Raw genomic sequence first — 17,178 nt, forward strand, 5'->3', positions numbered from 1 at the left:
TTCAGCCACTGTGTGGTCAATTTTGCTGTGTGCTTCGGATCGCTGTCATGTTGAAAGGTGAATCTTCTGCCCATCCTCAACTGTCTGGCAGAGGGTAGCAGGTTTTCTTCCAGAATCTGATGGTATTTTGCCCCATCCATTTTTCCTTCTACCCTAACGAGAGCCCCAGTCCCTGAGGCAGAGAAACACCCCCACAACAGGATGCTGTCACCTCCATGCTTCACTGTAGGTATGGTGTGTTGTGGATGGTGAGCTGCGTTGGATTTACGCCAGGTGTACTGTTTGGTGTTGAGGCCAAATAGTTCAATCTTGGTCTCATCTGACCATAAGACCTTTTTCCATTTGGCATCAGAATCTTCAAGGTGCCTTCTGGCAAAGCTCAAACGAGCTTTAATGTGGCCTTTCTTGAGAAGTGGCTTTCTCCTTGCAACCCTCCCGAACAAGCCACATCTGTGGAGCGCTTGTGAAATTGTTGTCACATGCACAGAACAACCACTCTTTGCCATGAAGTCCTTTAACTCCTTCAGAGTGGCCATTGGCCTCTTGGTAACCTCTCTTACCAGTTTCCTCCTTGCTCTTCCATCCAGTTTGGAGGGCCGACCGGATCCAGGGAGGATAGCAGTCCACCAACACCTACCATCCAATGTGACCGAACTTGAACAGTTCTGTATGGAGGAGTGGGCAAATATTGCTCCGTCTAGATGTGCAAGGTTGATAGAGAAGTATCCCAACAGACTCAAGGCTGTTATTAAAGCAAAAGGTGGCTCAACAAAATATTGACATTGGGGGAGTGATCCTTTTTCAATCTCAGTAATTCTTTTTTTTTATTTCTGACACTTTTTCTGGACTGTAATTGTGATGTTTTTCAGTTGGATGTTATAGGTTGCATTGGATAAGTACAGCTGGTGAAGGGAATTTTCTTTGTGTTTTCATTTCAGGATGTAAGGGAACCAGAATTTAAGGTCTATCAAAGGGGGTGATTCTTTCCTATACCCACTGTAATGTTTGCTACCACAAGACCAGCTTTCCTCCTGGTCCTGCTGAACTCTTCCATACCTTATCTCCATTCAGTCCACTGCTCCAGCCAGTTTTATCATTTCCAGCTCACTTCCACTATTGGAGCCAAGAAGTGAGAAGTGGGGAGATACAATGCAGGAGGAGTTGCAGTCAGTTCCTTCCTCTTGTATGCTTCTTTTACTTTCAGACCCACACACTTACCTATCTCGTTCTTCAGATGTGAATGAACAAATGAATGATGGCCCTGTTGTGCCTAGTTTTGGCCATGAAAGACACTCTCTCTGAAGACTGATCCCCACATTGCATTTTTTTCTGGGTACTGCTGAGCTGAGGCTGATTCATGCCTCTTTATTTGCATTAGAAATGCATTCATAACATCCACATCACTTATCTTACCTTTTTAAAAAAACATAATGCAAGTGCACTCTTGCATATTCAAATGTGCAATATATGTTAAAGGGTAAAGTGAAATATTACACACAATGTTCAAATTGCTTTGTCGAGCTGTTTTATATCCAAATATATTCCATATCCCCCCCCACACACAAAGTAATGACTGTGAGCTTGTAAAAATATGAGTGGTACAAGTTATAGATAATTTGATAAGACATGTAAGGCTCCAAAGAGTGAAAATATTTGTTTGAATGCCTCTACGATTTGTAGAAGGGAATTAAGCCTTCCTCACATTGATTGAAACTTCCTTGGCTTTGCATATGGAGTATCAATAGATGGTAAGGTCACAGATGTGTTTTATGAACTTTAACTGTTTTATATTGTTTTTATATTTGTTATGTTTTTAACTTTGTTCACTGCCTAGAGATGTCTCTATCAAGCGGTATAGAAATATGGTTAAATAAATAAGACACCAAAAGCCTAGCTAACTCCACATCACTGGACCATTAACCCACCAATCCGTTGCATAGCCACAGACTACAGCATGCACACATTTTACACTTAAGTGCTGAACGAAGGTTTTAGTTAGTTAATGTTTTTGTATTTTTATTTTGAATTATTGTGTGCTTTCTTTACTCCAATTTCCCCATTTCTCCCAATTCCTTATTCTGTGTGCAACTCTTTGTTTCTTAATACATTTCATATAATTAGAAGTTGCTTCAGTTTGGTTTTAAAAGGTTCTGGTTTTAAAAGGTTACTTGCAAAACTTTTATCCATGTGCCTTGTGTAACTATACATATAACTAACATATTGTTATCTGGAGCTGTATTGTTTAGACTCTAGCTGCACAGTGCCAGTAAGCCCCAGGCTGGACAGTTCTAGGTTTGTTAAAGCCATGTCTGAGTCTAGTCAGTGACTCTAACTCGGTCTTCAACTGGCGGTAGCCTACCTTGAAGGGTGGCATGCTCCTAAATTGGAATCAGAGCAATCTCTCTACTGAGGGAAGCATAGAGTAACCCCCCTCCCCACCGTTTATGACACAGTTTATGAGAAGTTATGTTAATCAAATAATAGGTTCTCCAGTGGTCAGGTTTTAGCTTGCCATACCTCCAAGAGAAGCTGTTGGCTACAACAGATCTCCTATCTGTCCTGACATCTCGCTAGAAACTGCACTTTCTGAGCTTCTCAGAATTACTCAAGAAGGAAATACCTAAGGATGGAAGAGAATATGATTGGAGCAAAGCCCAAAAGGTGGTTTTCAGTTCCTTCTGCTTGTTCCTTCTCAAAACATTGCTTAACAAGGAACATATTTTCCTTTAAGAAAATACTTTTGCAGTAACTGATGACAGCTTTATGGATATGGGCTCTTGTTTGTTTGTTTATATAAATATGAATGACAGTATCTAAGTTCTGTCCACACTAGAGATTTCAGATGCAGGCACCAGCAGTCTTGAGGAGAATGGAGAGTCAATTGCAACATCCCTTCTAAAAAGCCATTTAGCAAGGACAAAAATCTGCCATATAAAAACATCTGCATACACACACACACACACCCCTCTTCAGATACAAATCTGTACTTCTTTTAGTGTTTTGTCTCAGGCTCCCTTTGATTATATGAATGGTGGAAGAGATGGTGAAGTGCAGTACATTACTCCTTTACTTTGCTTGTGTACCTGCCTTAAAAGTTTAAAAGGCCCAACAATGCACAACATGAACAGACTTTGTGAGTATGTGGAGTGTGTGTGTAGGTATTATCGAGTTTCTATAATATATGCACATTTCTTTTCTTTTTCCTCCCCTAAAGAGTTAAAGAAGGTTCCTGGTAATATACCTCCAGATGTAGTTAAACTCGATCTTTCTAATAATAAAATCAAGCAGCTACGACCCAAGGAGTTTGAAGACATTAATGAACTCAAGGTATTAAACCTCAGCAGTAATGGAATAATTACTATAGATCCAGGTGAGCATTTTATAATCATTATAAAGATTATGGTATATAATGTTTTCCATGCTTTCATAACTTAAATCTCTTAACAATGCATGATCAATTCCTTCCAAGTTGCAAAGCCTTTAAAAAAAAATTATGAAAGTCATGAATGCAAACCAGTGGGGAACTATATGGGTGGAGTGGGGGAGCAGTAAACAAATCACAGGTGCTTCATTCTTCACCTCCCCCACCATTGTGATAAGCCCAGGTGAGGGGGTTGCTCATTTGCCCAGACTGCTTATTTGCCCATTTGAGCCAGGTGAATGAGTAGCCCACATGCTTGGGGTTAACATAGTGACAGGGGAAGTGAGGGAGAATGCAGCAGCCAGTACAGGGAGAGGACAGTGGGAACAAGTCACATCTGTGGCTCATTTACTTCTCCACCTGCTGTTCTACCCATACGGGCTGCTACTGATGCAAACTGTATACCCGTTAACCAATGGCAGCGGCTACCTGTTGGGACTGGGGGAAAGGGAGAAGCTAGGGGTAACCATAAGTGGGGATAAGAGTAGGCAGATCCAATCCTGAGACAAGTTTAAAAAGAAGTGGAAGAGCAATCGCCAGCCCATGATTTTCTCCAGTCTGTAAAGAAGTTTACTTGTCTCAGCCAAAATCTCCATCATTCGTACCAGCACTTGGCAGTTGGCAATTTAGTGCTAAATTTGCCCTTTGGTTGGCTGCAAGCAAAGGAATCATGGCCTTTGACTGGTTAATTGTAGGTGTCAGTAGCAATCCCTCTTACTCTAAAGTCTCCATGCCTCTTCTTTCTCTCAGTAGCATCATCCTATCTTCTATCAGCACCGCCTCTGTTTCCTAGGGATGTGCGGAACAGTCCGGGGGTTCGAGATCAAACAAACCACCCTACCCTGGGTTATGTCTGGACTGGAATCAAACCTCCGGACACGTCCACAAATTTTTAAAAAATGATTTAAAATAAATGTAAAGTACCTTTTAACCTCTTCGGGAGGCTTCCTGTATGCCGCGGGTGTGTGTGTCCACAAGGGTTCCCTTTCCTCCCGCCGGCCTCTGAAGTCACCGCCACAGCCCGGGAAATTGATTGTTTTTGGCCTGTTCGGATCTCTGTAGTGGGCAGCGGCCATTTTGGCTGCTGCCACACATGCATAAATGACCTGAGAGCCCTGGCATGACAAAATGGCCGCTGCCATGCACTACAGAGGCCCGAACAGGCAAAAAATGATCAATTTCCTGGGCCACAGCAGTGACTTTGGAGGCCAGCAGGAAAAAGGGGAACCTTCATGGACCCTCCCATGGCATACAGGAAGCCCCCCAAAGGGGCTAAAGGTACTTTAATATATATATATATTTAAAAATAATTTGCGGACAGACTGGGGGTGTGGGGTTCGATGGGGGCTGGACCAGACTTGGCCGGTCTGGTTCTAGTCTGGTCCGGACTCGAACCGAACCGGGCCAGCTGGTCCCATGCACACCCCTACTGTTTCCACCGCTCCTTGTAATCTCAGCTCTCTCCCCCCAAGCAAGACTAGGCTAACAAAACCTGAAGTGGGGAGTGGGTTGGATTCTTGAACACCTATTTGCTGTTTCACTGTATTTTCAAGTTTCACACTGCTTGAAAATACTACAAGGTATTTGCCCCCACTAATTTCCTTTCTTCTCACATATGCACATGCATACTCAAAAAAAATAGCAAGGTTTTTCCCCTCCTTCTCTCACAATTTAAACATTTCTGGGATATATCCTTAGGTTGCAATCCTATGCACACAGTTACTTGGGAGTAAGTCCCTGTATAGAACCTATATAGAATTGGCTACAATTCTATGCAACATTTACTTTATCAGATTTGAAAATTAAGCCATACACAATACAGACCTGACCAAAGAATTTATGCTGAAGTTATCTCCTTTCAATACTACTACCAGTCATACACAAAAAAAGTTTAAAAAACCAGAATCACCAACCAACAGCAAACAAAAACTGGTGAAAGGATTATAGAGAGAGGTGCAGCTACTTGACTATTTTGGACTTGCCTGGTTTCCAAGCTGTACCTGGTTTGCTCACAAATAGAAGACAATCTCAGAATTCTTAAAAATTAAAAACACATTTCAGACAGGGTAACATTGAAACTGTCCAATTAGTAATTTCAGTTAAAATATCATGTTTTATCTGGAAGATAAAAAACCTCTTCCTCCTGCGTGTTGAGTGAGTAAGAGAAAGATGAGGGAGCTAGCAACAGGCTTTCTTTAAAGTGCCAGAACAAGGGGGAAGGAGCTGGCTGTTTGTTATGAAAAGAACTCCCCAGAGGAAGTGTCAGTCTACCATATCCCACTCCCTTTTCTACTTCTCTGAATGTTACTAAGATTTGCTTGTGGACTTTTAAAATAGAAAAAAAGGAAGGGAAAAGAGAAAAGCTCCCAGCAAATGGTGAAGAAATCCAATACCTCCTGAGGGCTTGTTTGGGCTCCTACCTCTTCTGAATTGCATTTGCTTGCAGACTACGTGCCCCATTTTACACAAACTATTACCACATTTCACAAAAGATGGAACACCAACACAGTGTGCTCTAATAAAAATGGGGCTTCCTGCTTCCTTCCAGCCCCATTCAAAAACTGGGCCTGCCTCCAGCTATTCCTAATTAGTGGTCAGGTAAATCAATCATAGCTGAGCCTTTCCTTATTGGCTGAGGCTCCTGGAGGACTAGCCCACCCTGCGACTACAAACAAAAAGCTGATTATTGTTTAGGAGGCTTTTTAATATTACAATTGGGGAGGGGATTTCTTATGCTAATATTGTCCATCAAGGACAGGTAGGTAGGTAGGTAGGTAAATTTTATTTCAGTCATTGACCAGTAAATAAAGACAGTTACAGAATAGTACAGAAAGCAGTACAAAAAGCACCAGTGGCAGGTCCAAGAGTAGTAGAGTTTTGAGAGAAAGAGAATGTATATGTTACAGAATTCAAAATGATGCCTGCAACTTATAGTTAGAAGAGTAACACGGCAGCTGCAGGTGGAGATCTTTAGGTGGGGCTATGCCCACTTTCCCCCAACACAGGAGCAACCATTGCTGTTAACTCTATTTTCTTATAGGGTAGTCCTGACCTATAGAAAGCAGTAACAGCCACTGATGAGATTGTCTGAAGCTTCACTGTAGGTCTGTATACAGAATCCACAATAGTGATCAGAAAAATCTGATTAGCCACTGGCTGCTGTTTCCTCTAGAGTAGGGATTCTCAACTTTTGGTCCCCAGATGTTATTGGACTTCAACTCCCATAATCCCCAACCAAAGGGCACTGGAGCAGGGGATTATGGGAGTTGAAGACCAAAAACATCTGGAGACCCAACGTTGAGAATCCCTGCTGCTCTAGAGTTATGCCCAACTCCATACAATGAACAGGATCCAAAGAATCTTCATGACTAGTTCTATATACACAGCAAGACCTTGGACTTGCATTTCTCTAAAAGCTCGAAATTACTTTTGAAACCAATGGAGTTTCAAGAGGAGTTTAAAGGAAATAAGTTTTTTTTTAAAAAAACATACTGGGCATGTGCAAACCTTTAAAGCATACAAGTGCTTTTGCTCCCAACCACTGTGTTTAGAATTGGTAACAATGCCTTTAAAATGTATATTTGCAATATAGATCACATATCAATCAATCAGTCATTTTATTTGTGGCCGTAAGCCAAACAATATAGATCACATATGCTCACGTCACTTTCAAGGATCTCCACAACTGGTTTAAAGGTAAAGATGAAGGTTTAGTTTAAAATAAACTAACTAAATAAATCTTTGTCATACCTCTAATTAAAAACAACAACACCCGGTGACATTTGTTCAACCAATGTGTATTGATTGATTGATTAAGTGCCGTCAAGTTGGTGTCGAGTCTTAGCGACCACATAGCTAGATTCTCTCCAGGATGATCTGTCTTCAACTTGGCTTTTAAGGTCTCTCAGTGGTGCATTCATTATGGTTGTAATCAAGTCCATTCACCTTCTTCTCTTTTCTTTGACTTTTCCCAGCATTATGGACTACTCAAGGGAGCTGGGTTCTCGCATAATATGTCCAAAATATGATAGTTTGAGCCTGGTCATTTGTGCCTCAAGTGAAATTCTGGTTTGATTTGTTCTGTGATCCATTTGTTTGTTTTCCTGGCTGTCCATGCTATCCTCTCAAGTCTTCTCCAGCACCAAAGTTCAAAACCATCAATACTTTTCCTATCTTGCTTCTTCGAAGTCCCGTTTTAGCATCCATAGAGTGTCACAGGCAAAACCATTGTCCGAACAATTCTAATCTTTGTAGGTATAGACATGTCACGGCATCTAAATATCCTTCCCAAGGCCTTCATTGCAACCCTGCCAAGTGCTAGTCTGCGGTGTATTTCTTGACTGCTGGATTCTTTACTGTTAATAGTTGATCCTAAAAGGCAGACGCTATCCACCACTTCAATGTCTTCATTATCAGTTCTGAGTCTGGCTGCTGTACCCATTGTCATTAGTTTAGTCTTCTTTACATAGTCCCATTTTCTCACTGTGCTCCTTGACTTTCATCACTAGAGCTTGCAGATCATCAGACTTCTCAGTTATCAGAGTGGTGTCAGTGTAGCGCAAGTTATTCATGTTTCTTCCTCCAACTTTAAAACCACACTCATCTTTTTCCAATCCAGCTTCTCTCAGTATATGCTCAGCATATAAATTGAATAAAGAAGGAGAAAGTATACAGCCTTGTCTTACTCTTTTGCTGATCTGAAACAAGTCTGTTTCAACATGTTCCGTCTGGACTGTGGCTTCCTGTCTTGTGTATAGGTTTTTCACGAGAACAATGAGATGTTCCAGAATGCCAATTTTCCTAAGGATATGCTGCAATTTGACATGGTCGATGCAACTGAAGGCTTTTCTGCAGTCAAAGCACATATGGATTTCTTTGGGGTATTATTTGGCTTTCTCAATTATCCAGCGGGCATCAGCAATGATATCTCTTCTTCCAATGCCTTTTCTGAAACCAGCTTGAATATCCGGCATTTCCCTTTTCACATAGGGCTGTAATCTGCGTAGGATGATCCTGAACATTGTTCTGCTAGCAAAATAATTAAGGCTACTGTGCAATGGTTTGCGCAATCTGTTAAATCTCCTTTCTTTGGTATGGGTATGTAGACTCACCTCTTCCAATCTGTTGGCCACTACGTTTTTTTCCATTTGCTGGCATCGTTTGGTTAGAGACTTGACTGATTCTTCTTTGGTTGCCTGCCATATTTTTGTTGCTATTCCATCAATTCCTGCAGCCTTCCGACTTGGTAGTGCTGATCTAACTTCATCTTCTCGTACTAGAGGTTCTTGCAAGTAGGGAATATCTTCTAGAGTATCTTGGATGTTGACGTCCCTGCTGTACAGATTTTCAGTATATTCCTTCCATCTCTGATCTTCTCTTAATCAGTTACTATCTGTCCTTTGGCATCCCTCCACATCCCTCCTTGAAGTGCTCTTCAAGGTTCGAACCTCCTTCTGAGTTCAGGGATCTTTTGGAAAACTTGCCTTGTTTTTCTTGTGTCTATTTCCATCCTCAAGGTCATTACAGATGTCATTGTAATAATGCTCCTTGTGTCTTCTAACAGCTTTCTGAAATTCCCTATTAAGTTCCTTCCTGAGGTCTTGAGCATAAAACTCATCAACTTCCTCTTCTTTTGCATCAGTCATTGGGGCATAGACTTGAAAAATTGTCATGTTAAAGGGTTGTCTGCAAAATCTAATTGATATTAGTTGGTCACTGACCACACTGTACCCAAGTACTGTCATTATTGCTATATCCTTCCTGACTATGAAAGCAACACCGTTCCCTCTTTGTTTCTCATGTCCTGAGTAGTAAATGGTATGATTTTCTGACTGAAACTGTCCTGTTCCAGTCTACTTTAATTCACTTATGCCCAAAATGTCAATCTGTAGTCGATTCGTTTCATCTTTTCCTGTGTCAAGCTTTCCCATATTCCACATTCCCATTGTAATTCTGTCTTTGCAGCTTCGGATTTTCTTTTCCCACATGGCATCATCAGCCACTAGACGTCCAAAAGGCTTTAATCTAACTGCATCATAAACACCATCGGTACTCAGAGATCCTCAGCTCTTCCTCAGTAGCATGTTGAGTGCCATCCGACCTGAGGGGCCCATCATCCAGCATTACATCGGCAATAATTCTATTTTGTCCATCCATGTGGTTTTCTTGGAGTGGTTTACCATTGCCTCCTCCCGTGCAGTATGAAATGATGCCTTGTCATTGTTGCTAAAGTGATCGTCTGCCTCCAGCACCTTCCTATATCACTGCTGCCTAATATAGGTGCCTGCATGCTGCAGCTGGGAAGACTTTCACGCTTTGGGTGACCCTACTGGGAGTATACCTCCCAGTGTACTTCACTCATCCCTCCCGGGAACACCCCTTAGGTAGCATAGCAGAACTGGGGGGGGGGGGGATGTGTACTGATACATATCATATAAAGTTTATGATACTTTAAAAGATACTTAATTTGTCCATCATTCTAAATATTAATTTAAGAAAAAGATACTTAATTTGACCATCATTCTAAATATTTTTTTCTTTTGAACAGCTGCTTTTGCAGGACTTATCAACCTGGAGGAACTAGATTTATCAAACAACTCCCTGCAAAATATTGAATATGGAGTATTAGAACACTTATACTTTTTGAAAATACTGTGGCTTAGAGAAAATCCTTGGAGATGTGACTACAACATTCATTATCTTTTCTACTGGTTGAAGCACCACTACAACGTCCACTACAATGGCTTAGAATGTAGAACACCTGAGGAATACAAAGGCTGGATTGTTGGAAAGTATGTCAGAAGCTATTATGAAGAGTGTCCTAAAGACAAGCTCTCAATTTTTCCAGAAACATTTGAGCAGGACACAGAAGATGAAGAATGGGAAAGGCACAAAGAACACCCAGTTCAAACAAGAAAACAAGGAGTAATTGTCACTGTAATAGGTTAATTTGTTCATTGCTACATTCAAGCCTTTAATATTTTTGTAAGAAAAAAAGGGTAGGTTTTTTTGCTAAATGTGGTTTTTGTTCATAAGGGAATATCTACCTAAATATTTTTCATTACTAATCATGAGATGGCATTAATTCATAAACCTACTATTTTCAATGTGTTTGGGGTCATTTTTGCTACATATGGTAACCACCTGTACAAGTTTAATACAAAAGGATATGATATTTTGCAGTTATCCCAACTACCCCAAAGGGGTATACTTAGGATCCTGCTAGAATCCCTTTATAGAGCAGAGCTTAAGACTTGTAAGTAACTAACACAGGGCTGAAGAACTATTTCAGATTTTTCTGTCCTGGCTCAACATATAGTAGTTATTCCTATTCGTAGGTTCCTTGAACTTTTTATGCTGGAATTAAAGGTTATGAGTATTTCTTATTTATTTTTTATTAGACTTTTCACTGAAATGACAGCTAGTGAACACTATTTATGATAAGCAAAATTTGGTTGACTTAATAGTAAATATAAGTCTACTTATAACAGTACATTACATTCCTATGGAACAAATGAGAATAAAGGGTCCGTAAAAGGATCTACAGAAGTTATGTCCCCAACTATACTGTATTGTAAGTAAGGGAGAGAGGAGTTTACAAATGTCATCTGTTATATGCACATTAGGGAAATATGTGATAAAGAAACAAGTAAAAAGTTACAGCCATAGTATAACTCAACCTCCCCTTTTTTCGTCTTTTCTTCCCCACCAATTAATTCTGAGACAGGAACTGCAGGGAACCAGTGGATTTTAATACATTATATAACAAAAAAAGATAGTATATACATGCTCTTGTTTGATTTCTCATCTCTCCAATTATCCATTTGCCCCAAGCAACTAAAATGGAAGGTTGATCTATCCATATAAATATAAACGGGTATTTTAATATTCTACATAGAATAGATTAAAAATCATCAAATATAAAAAATGTTCATACACATGCCAATAAAATGCTAGTAGTCCTAAAACATATGTAAAAATCCTGTGCTGCCAAATGCGCTGAAATCCTTTTAGTATCTTACTGGATCAGTGCTGTATTTCAAAAATAAATTTGAGTTCTCTTAGGGTCTTGTCAAGTCAGTCAAAGTAAACTGAAATCCTCTTAAGGTCCTATCACAAGGCTCTCGTGAGACTTCACTAGCAGCTGCTGATTAGTGACGGGATGGTGAAGAAAATAGGGATGTGGGCGGGTCAGCCAGGAGCAGGCAATGGCAGGCTGGACTGGCTGCCGGGAATTGGCAGGCGAGCAAAGAAGTGGGCTGCTCCCACGGATGGGCAGCCAGTTAGCAGGAGCAGGCGGCAGTGGGAGTAGGCAGCGGCTGGCCTGGCCACCAGGAACTGGCAGGCGGGAGGAGGTGGGCCAGCCTTCTCCCGCCGGCCAGAAACCACACAAGTGGGGGAGGGGAGAAGCGGGGTGGGATGGGGAGAAGCAGACCAGCGGAGGTGCAGATGTTCTGCATTCGGCCCAGCTATTATTATATTATAATTTATATTTTTTTATTTTATAATAAGGGCCTGTTATAACGTTTTATCGGCATAGGAACATAGGAAGCTGCCATATACTGCCATAGGTTCATCTAGCTCAGTGTTGTCTACACAGACTGGCAGCGGCTTCTCCAAGGTTGCAGGCAGTAGTCCCTTTCAGCCCTATCTTAAAGATGCCAGAGAGGAACTTGGAACCTAGATGCTCTTCCCAGAGTGGCTCCATCCCCTAAGGAGTATATCTTACATGTAGTCTCCCATTCAATTACAATCAGGGCAGACCCTGCTTAGCTAAGAGAACATGTCATGCTTGCTACCACAAGACCAGCTCTCCTCTCTAAGGCATGTGTATGAAGATTTTTATGTTTGATGATTTTTAAAATAACTATTTGAACTGAGTTTTAAGCTATTCTGTGTAGAATTTTTAATTTTTAATATTAAAATACCCAATTATATTTGTATTCTTATTCTTTTGGAGATATGTATTACAACCTAGTACTATATTAGTTGTCCCTGATCCCTTGTATTGTCTTGGATTATTCTTTGGATAGGGCTATACACTGTTTTGTGTATAAGTTTGGTATATGACTGATTAGAGAGGCACTTTTGAGCTCTTATTCTTTTATTTCATAGTCAAATTTTTAAATAAAACTTCCTTGTTATTTTAGTTACAATCAGTATTGTAGATTAGAAGCACCCTGCACATAATACATCCAGTGGCTGATATCCAGACTAATGCTTTGCTTGCACAAAAATGTGCTAGAGCAAGGATGTTGTGCTAGCCAGATGCACTAAGTCAGGCCTGGGCTCCAGATTAGGGTGGCGCTAGTCCAACACAGTGTGCTTCCACGACAAGGTGCAAAAGCAGACGCCCATAACCTGTTTTGCTATCACTGTTGCACAAGTCATGCTTTTTTAGAAATGTACACAAAACATACAGCTCCCCCCGCTCCAAAAGTGCAGTTCTAAAAGAACATTTGTACAGTTCAAGAATTCAAGTCATGCAAGTCACTATGTAAAAAGTGACTGATAACAATGAGAACATTAACGTGAGTAGTCCAGGCTTCTCCAAAACTCAATCAAGCATACCTATTTCTAGTCCCCCTGCCAAATACACTTCCTGTAGACTCCACTGCTAATCTCCATAGAGTCTATACAAATGAACATAAAAACTCTTCTGAAATTGTGCTGTCAAATATTCCCAGTTCTGAGGATTTTCACTCACTCTATGTGGGCTTCTACATGGAATGCAACCAGGCAATGAAGCATATGTGCACAGACAAGAAAATATAAAGGGACACAAGCTACACACACAAATAACACTAGTGTCCCATTGTGCAGTCACATGTCTTTTCCTATCTTAAACAAAACTATCAAATCATGCAAGCAATATGGTTAAGATTTAAATTTTAGTATTAGTTTGTATCCTAATGTGAAACTATGGTAAGAAATTAACAGCTAAAATGCTTTAAATTGAAAAAAGCTGCTTGTAAATATTAACATGACTTTTAATAACTATAAGTTTGGCCCATACCTATCCCCAAACCCCAAAAATTCACATGTGTTTTATGACTTGAAAGTAATCATCTGGAATCCAAACAGTCCCTGTGCAAGGAGAAAGTCTTTCTGTTCACATATCGGGAAAAGGGGAGGGAACGGTCAATGATTATTTCCAGCTGCAGCCCCTCAAATGTTGCTCTGAAGCCTCCAGATAAAGTTCAAGGGGGCATGAGAGGCTCCACTGAGAGGAAGGACTGGAAAAGCCCACAAGCTTATTTTTTAAAAAAAATGTGTATTAATTCACTGAAAAACTAGCAAATTTAGTTCAGTCTGAGCACTTTTTAAAGTTGTGCTTTACATTCACTAGTGGGAAAGAAAGATCACCATAGTACTGTATGCAAATTCCTGGGTAAGTGCTTTAAAAGTCTTAGAAAATACAACATTCCTCACTGAAAAAAACAATTATCAAATGAGTTATTTTTTCCTAAATTAAAACTTTTATCTGTCTAAGGTATTCTCAGTATAGAAAGAAAAGGATGATAAAGCAGATAATGAACTTGTAAGAACACAGCTGTTGCTGCAATGAAAAGTGGGTGTGTGTGTGTGTGCTGCAAGTAGAGAGCCAACAGCATTAGAGCGAGAAAGACAAAGGAAAACGCATAAGAAAAGCCTAAGGCAAAGTTGGAAGTTGCAACCCCGCAGACAAGTGAAAATGGTAGAACAGTAGTGTGTTATTTCAATGGCTAATGGAAATCTACATTGTTCGAACAGAAGAATGGTGAATGTAAAATGGCCCAAAGATGACCATCTAAATTCCACATTGTGTATACCTATGCTTTTGAACCAACCCAGGGGAATTTACTCAAAGCGTTGGGGGTCAGTCAGGCACTGAAGCACATGCTGAACTTCCCAGGGGACTGGGGTGGGTGCCTTAAAGCTCAACCTTGAAGCTGTGTGAGGGATCAAGGAGAAAGAGTAGGACTTCTAGGAGACCACAGAGGACAAATAAAAGTAGTCTTAATTTGTGAGCCTTCCTGAGGGAAACCTTAAGGATGATGCACTGACAGGGCACTTACTAGGTAGGAATCTAGAGCAGTCAGGAAGCAGAGTAACTACTACTCTTCCAAGTGCAGAGAACAGACAGTGATCTGGAGTTAAGCATATCTATAGGGGTTCTCCCTACAAGATTTACTAAGATAGGAAAGTCTCAGGGCACAAGAGACAATAGGGAATCTTCTGGTACCAGTCTTGCAGAAGGTATGTGGGTAGAGTAGTTATTCAGATAGAGTGCTGGACAAAAGGGCTTTATTGTGGCAAACCTACATAGCTGTGTTGGAGCTTTGCCTTGATTGAATTCCAGAGTGAGATTGTCCTGTTACCAGAGCTCTGCTTTGTTCAGCTTCAGAACTCTGGCTTCATTAAGAATGCATGGTGGGTGTGTCATCTTTTCTTTAGATAGTTTTACATCAGTTCAGAATTGCATGACTCAGCTGTAGTGGCCCACCCCACTCTTGGCACTAAGTGCTTGCCCAGTCTTGTTTCTGTCTGAAGCCAGTTTCCAAGATGGGAGACAGGAGTCTGTCTGGGAACAATGTGGAATAGGAAACTAAAACAGGTAGTCAGTGCTAAAAAGTAAAAATATATTTCAGCCAAATAGGTAAATAATCTCTTCATCATGGTTAAATAAGTAAATAATTCTCCTTCCTAGCAGACTAAAGAAGACAATGGTCCAGGAACTGTGAATTAGCATGAGAAGTTGCTCAAGTAGAAGTAGTTTTTTGAGGGGGAAACCAGCTAGCAGTAAAATCACCTTTCTGGCCATTTATGGATAAATTATTCATTAAAGAGAAGGTAAAGGTAAAGTGTGCTGTCATGTCAGTGTCAACTCCTGGTGACCACAGAGCCATGTGGTTGTCTTTGTAGGCTCAGCAAAAAATTTCTTATGCACGTGAAAGTAGGGACCTGTGTACCCAAAGCTAAAAATCTCAAGATTAAATTTGTGGAATCAGAAATTTAAGAGAGAAAAAGGTTTTTCAAAACTAAGATATAAGATTTATTCCAAGAGATATTTTACTCATATTGGCCAATTATCTGCTAAATGGGGAGCAAAAATACATTGCATACACATACAGATATTTTTTAAATATTTCAGATAGCTGCCTAATCATGTTTTTCATTTGAGACATATATTTAGCACCTCTGCAAATAAATTTAAAAGTATAACGAATTCCAATATTATTGTTATCATTACTATGTTATTTTAACATTATAGAACCATCATTTTAACATGTGTGCCTTTAGGAACAGATCAAGAATAAAAAAGACATAGAACTTGAATTATTTTATTTGCTTTTCCAAGAACGTATGAGAAACACTGAGTAGTCTGAAAGTTCCCAAGAGCTTGAATGTACTGTAACACTTCCAGTGACCCAAAACGAGAAGACTGTGGGTGGAGAAAGCTAGTTTCTGCTGAAGCTAGAACAAAGGTTTGCAATAAGGGGAAACTTTCTACAAGGTTATTTCTGAAAAGAAGAAGGATCAAGACAGAGGAAACAGAAGACCAAATATATAAGTGGAATGAAGAACTGTATACCTAACAGTAAAAAAGAAGAAAAATAATGGGAGGAAAGAGAATAACCAGAGGTGGGGGAACATATACGTAGTATATAATTCACTGACAGACTTCATTCATAAATCAGGCGATACTTTGCAAGAACTTTTCCTCCACTTTTAAATTGCAAAAACCGTTTTTTCTTTTCTTTATTCCACCACTCCCCCTTTGCTGTTTCCAGTGTCCCTATATATGCAGTACAAAGAAATGGTTCTATTTAGGCTGCATCCTGGGCACACTTGCTAAGGAGTAAGCCCCTTTGAACAGAATGGGACTTGCTTCCCAATAAACATGCACAGGAATTGTGCTACAGAAGGTTCTTTCATTCTTGGCTACAATAATTTAGAGAATGGAGAGCTATACTGCTGTACAACTAACAACGAGGAGAAACATGGAGAGAGGCAGAAAGTACAGTAAGAGGGTAGTACACAAAATGAAGACCCTCAGGCCTTTGACAGCATTTCAAAGACCTGGCAACTGTGGATAGATGTGGATACCCTTGATATAATCAGTTGTTGGCATTAAACACTCATGCCCTCCTTTGGCCTCATGTGTGAGATGAGTGTCGTAGCCATGCTGCCGCCACATACAGACTGCTGGGGGGGAGGGTGCCACCACAGCAGGAAGCTGCCTGGAGCAGTGGGCACGCTGGTAAGGATGTGTGTCTTTACTTTTAAAGCCAGGCACCGCCTTGAACCGCCAGACTGGTCGGACAGTTCACTGCACTGTGGCCAAACTGGACATAACTAGTTCACCGGACCGGAGCTCAGACTGCAGTCCAAACACATTCCTAATGTGATGTCATTATGGATTGTGATGAAACAAGTTCTCATGGGAGCTCTTCTATGAGGCAGCTCTTTTCCTGACTACAGAAACATTGCTGCTGAGGTGGCCCCAGACAATGTCTGCAAGGCATGGAGATGGTCTGAGAGGTAGGCTCCTCTGCTACTTTCAAACTCCACTGTTTCTTCTGCTAATGAGCTGGGGGAAAACTCCCTTTCAGGAGACAAGCTGTCATGAAAGCTTTCACACAATGCATAATCAACTTGTTGAATTCTTTGCCACAAGATGTGGTGACAGCCAACAACCTGGATGGCTTTAAGTGGGGTTTGGATAACTTCATGGAGGAGAGGTCTATCAACGGCTACTAGTTGGAGAGCTATAG

The 17,178-nt window shown here is 40.6% G+C and overlaps 2 protein-coding genes across 9 annotated transcripts in view; one reads left to right on the top strand and one right to left on the bottom strand.

The window, feature by feature from the left end:
* Positions 1 to 10,806, top strand: part of LRRC17 (leucine rich repeat containing 17) — a 36,444-nt gene extending 25,638 nt beyond the window's left edge. For both annotated transcript variants that reach the window (XM_053258487.1, XM_053258486.1), the window contains 2 exons: positions 3,215 to 3,370; positions 9,969 to 10,806. In XM_053258487.1, the coding sequence (XP_053114462.1) occupies positions 3,215 to 3,370; positions 9,969 to 10,369 (557 nt within the window). In that variant the 3' untranslated portion in view covers positions 10,370 to 10,806. The remainder of the gene's footprint in view (positions 1 to 3,214; positions 3,371 to 9,968) is intronic.
* FBXL13 (F-box and leucine rich repeat protein 13) overlaps positions 1 to 17,178 on the bottom strand; it is a 176,894-nt gene that overhangs the window by 78,631 nt on the left and 81,085 nt on the right. The gene's annotated exons all lie outside the window — the stretch shown is intronic.

The sequence above is a fragment of the Hemicordylus capensis genome, chromosome 5 (genome assembly GCF_027244095.1).
Source record: "Hemicordylus capensis ecotype Gifberg chromosome 5, rHemCap1.1.pri, whole genome shotgun sequence".
NCBI lineage: Eukaryota > Metazoa > Chordata > Lepidosauria > Squamata > Cordylidae > Hemicordylus > Hemicordylus capensis.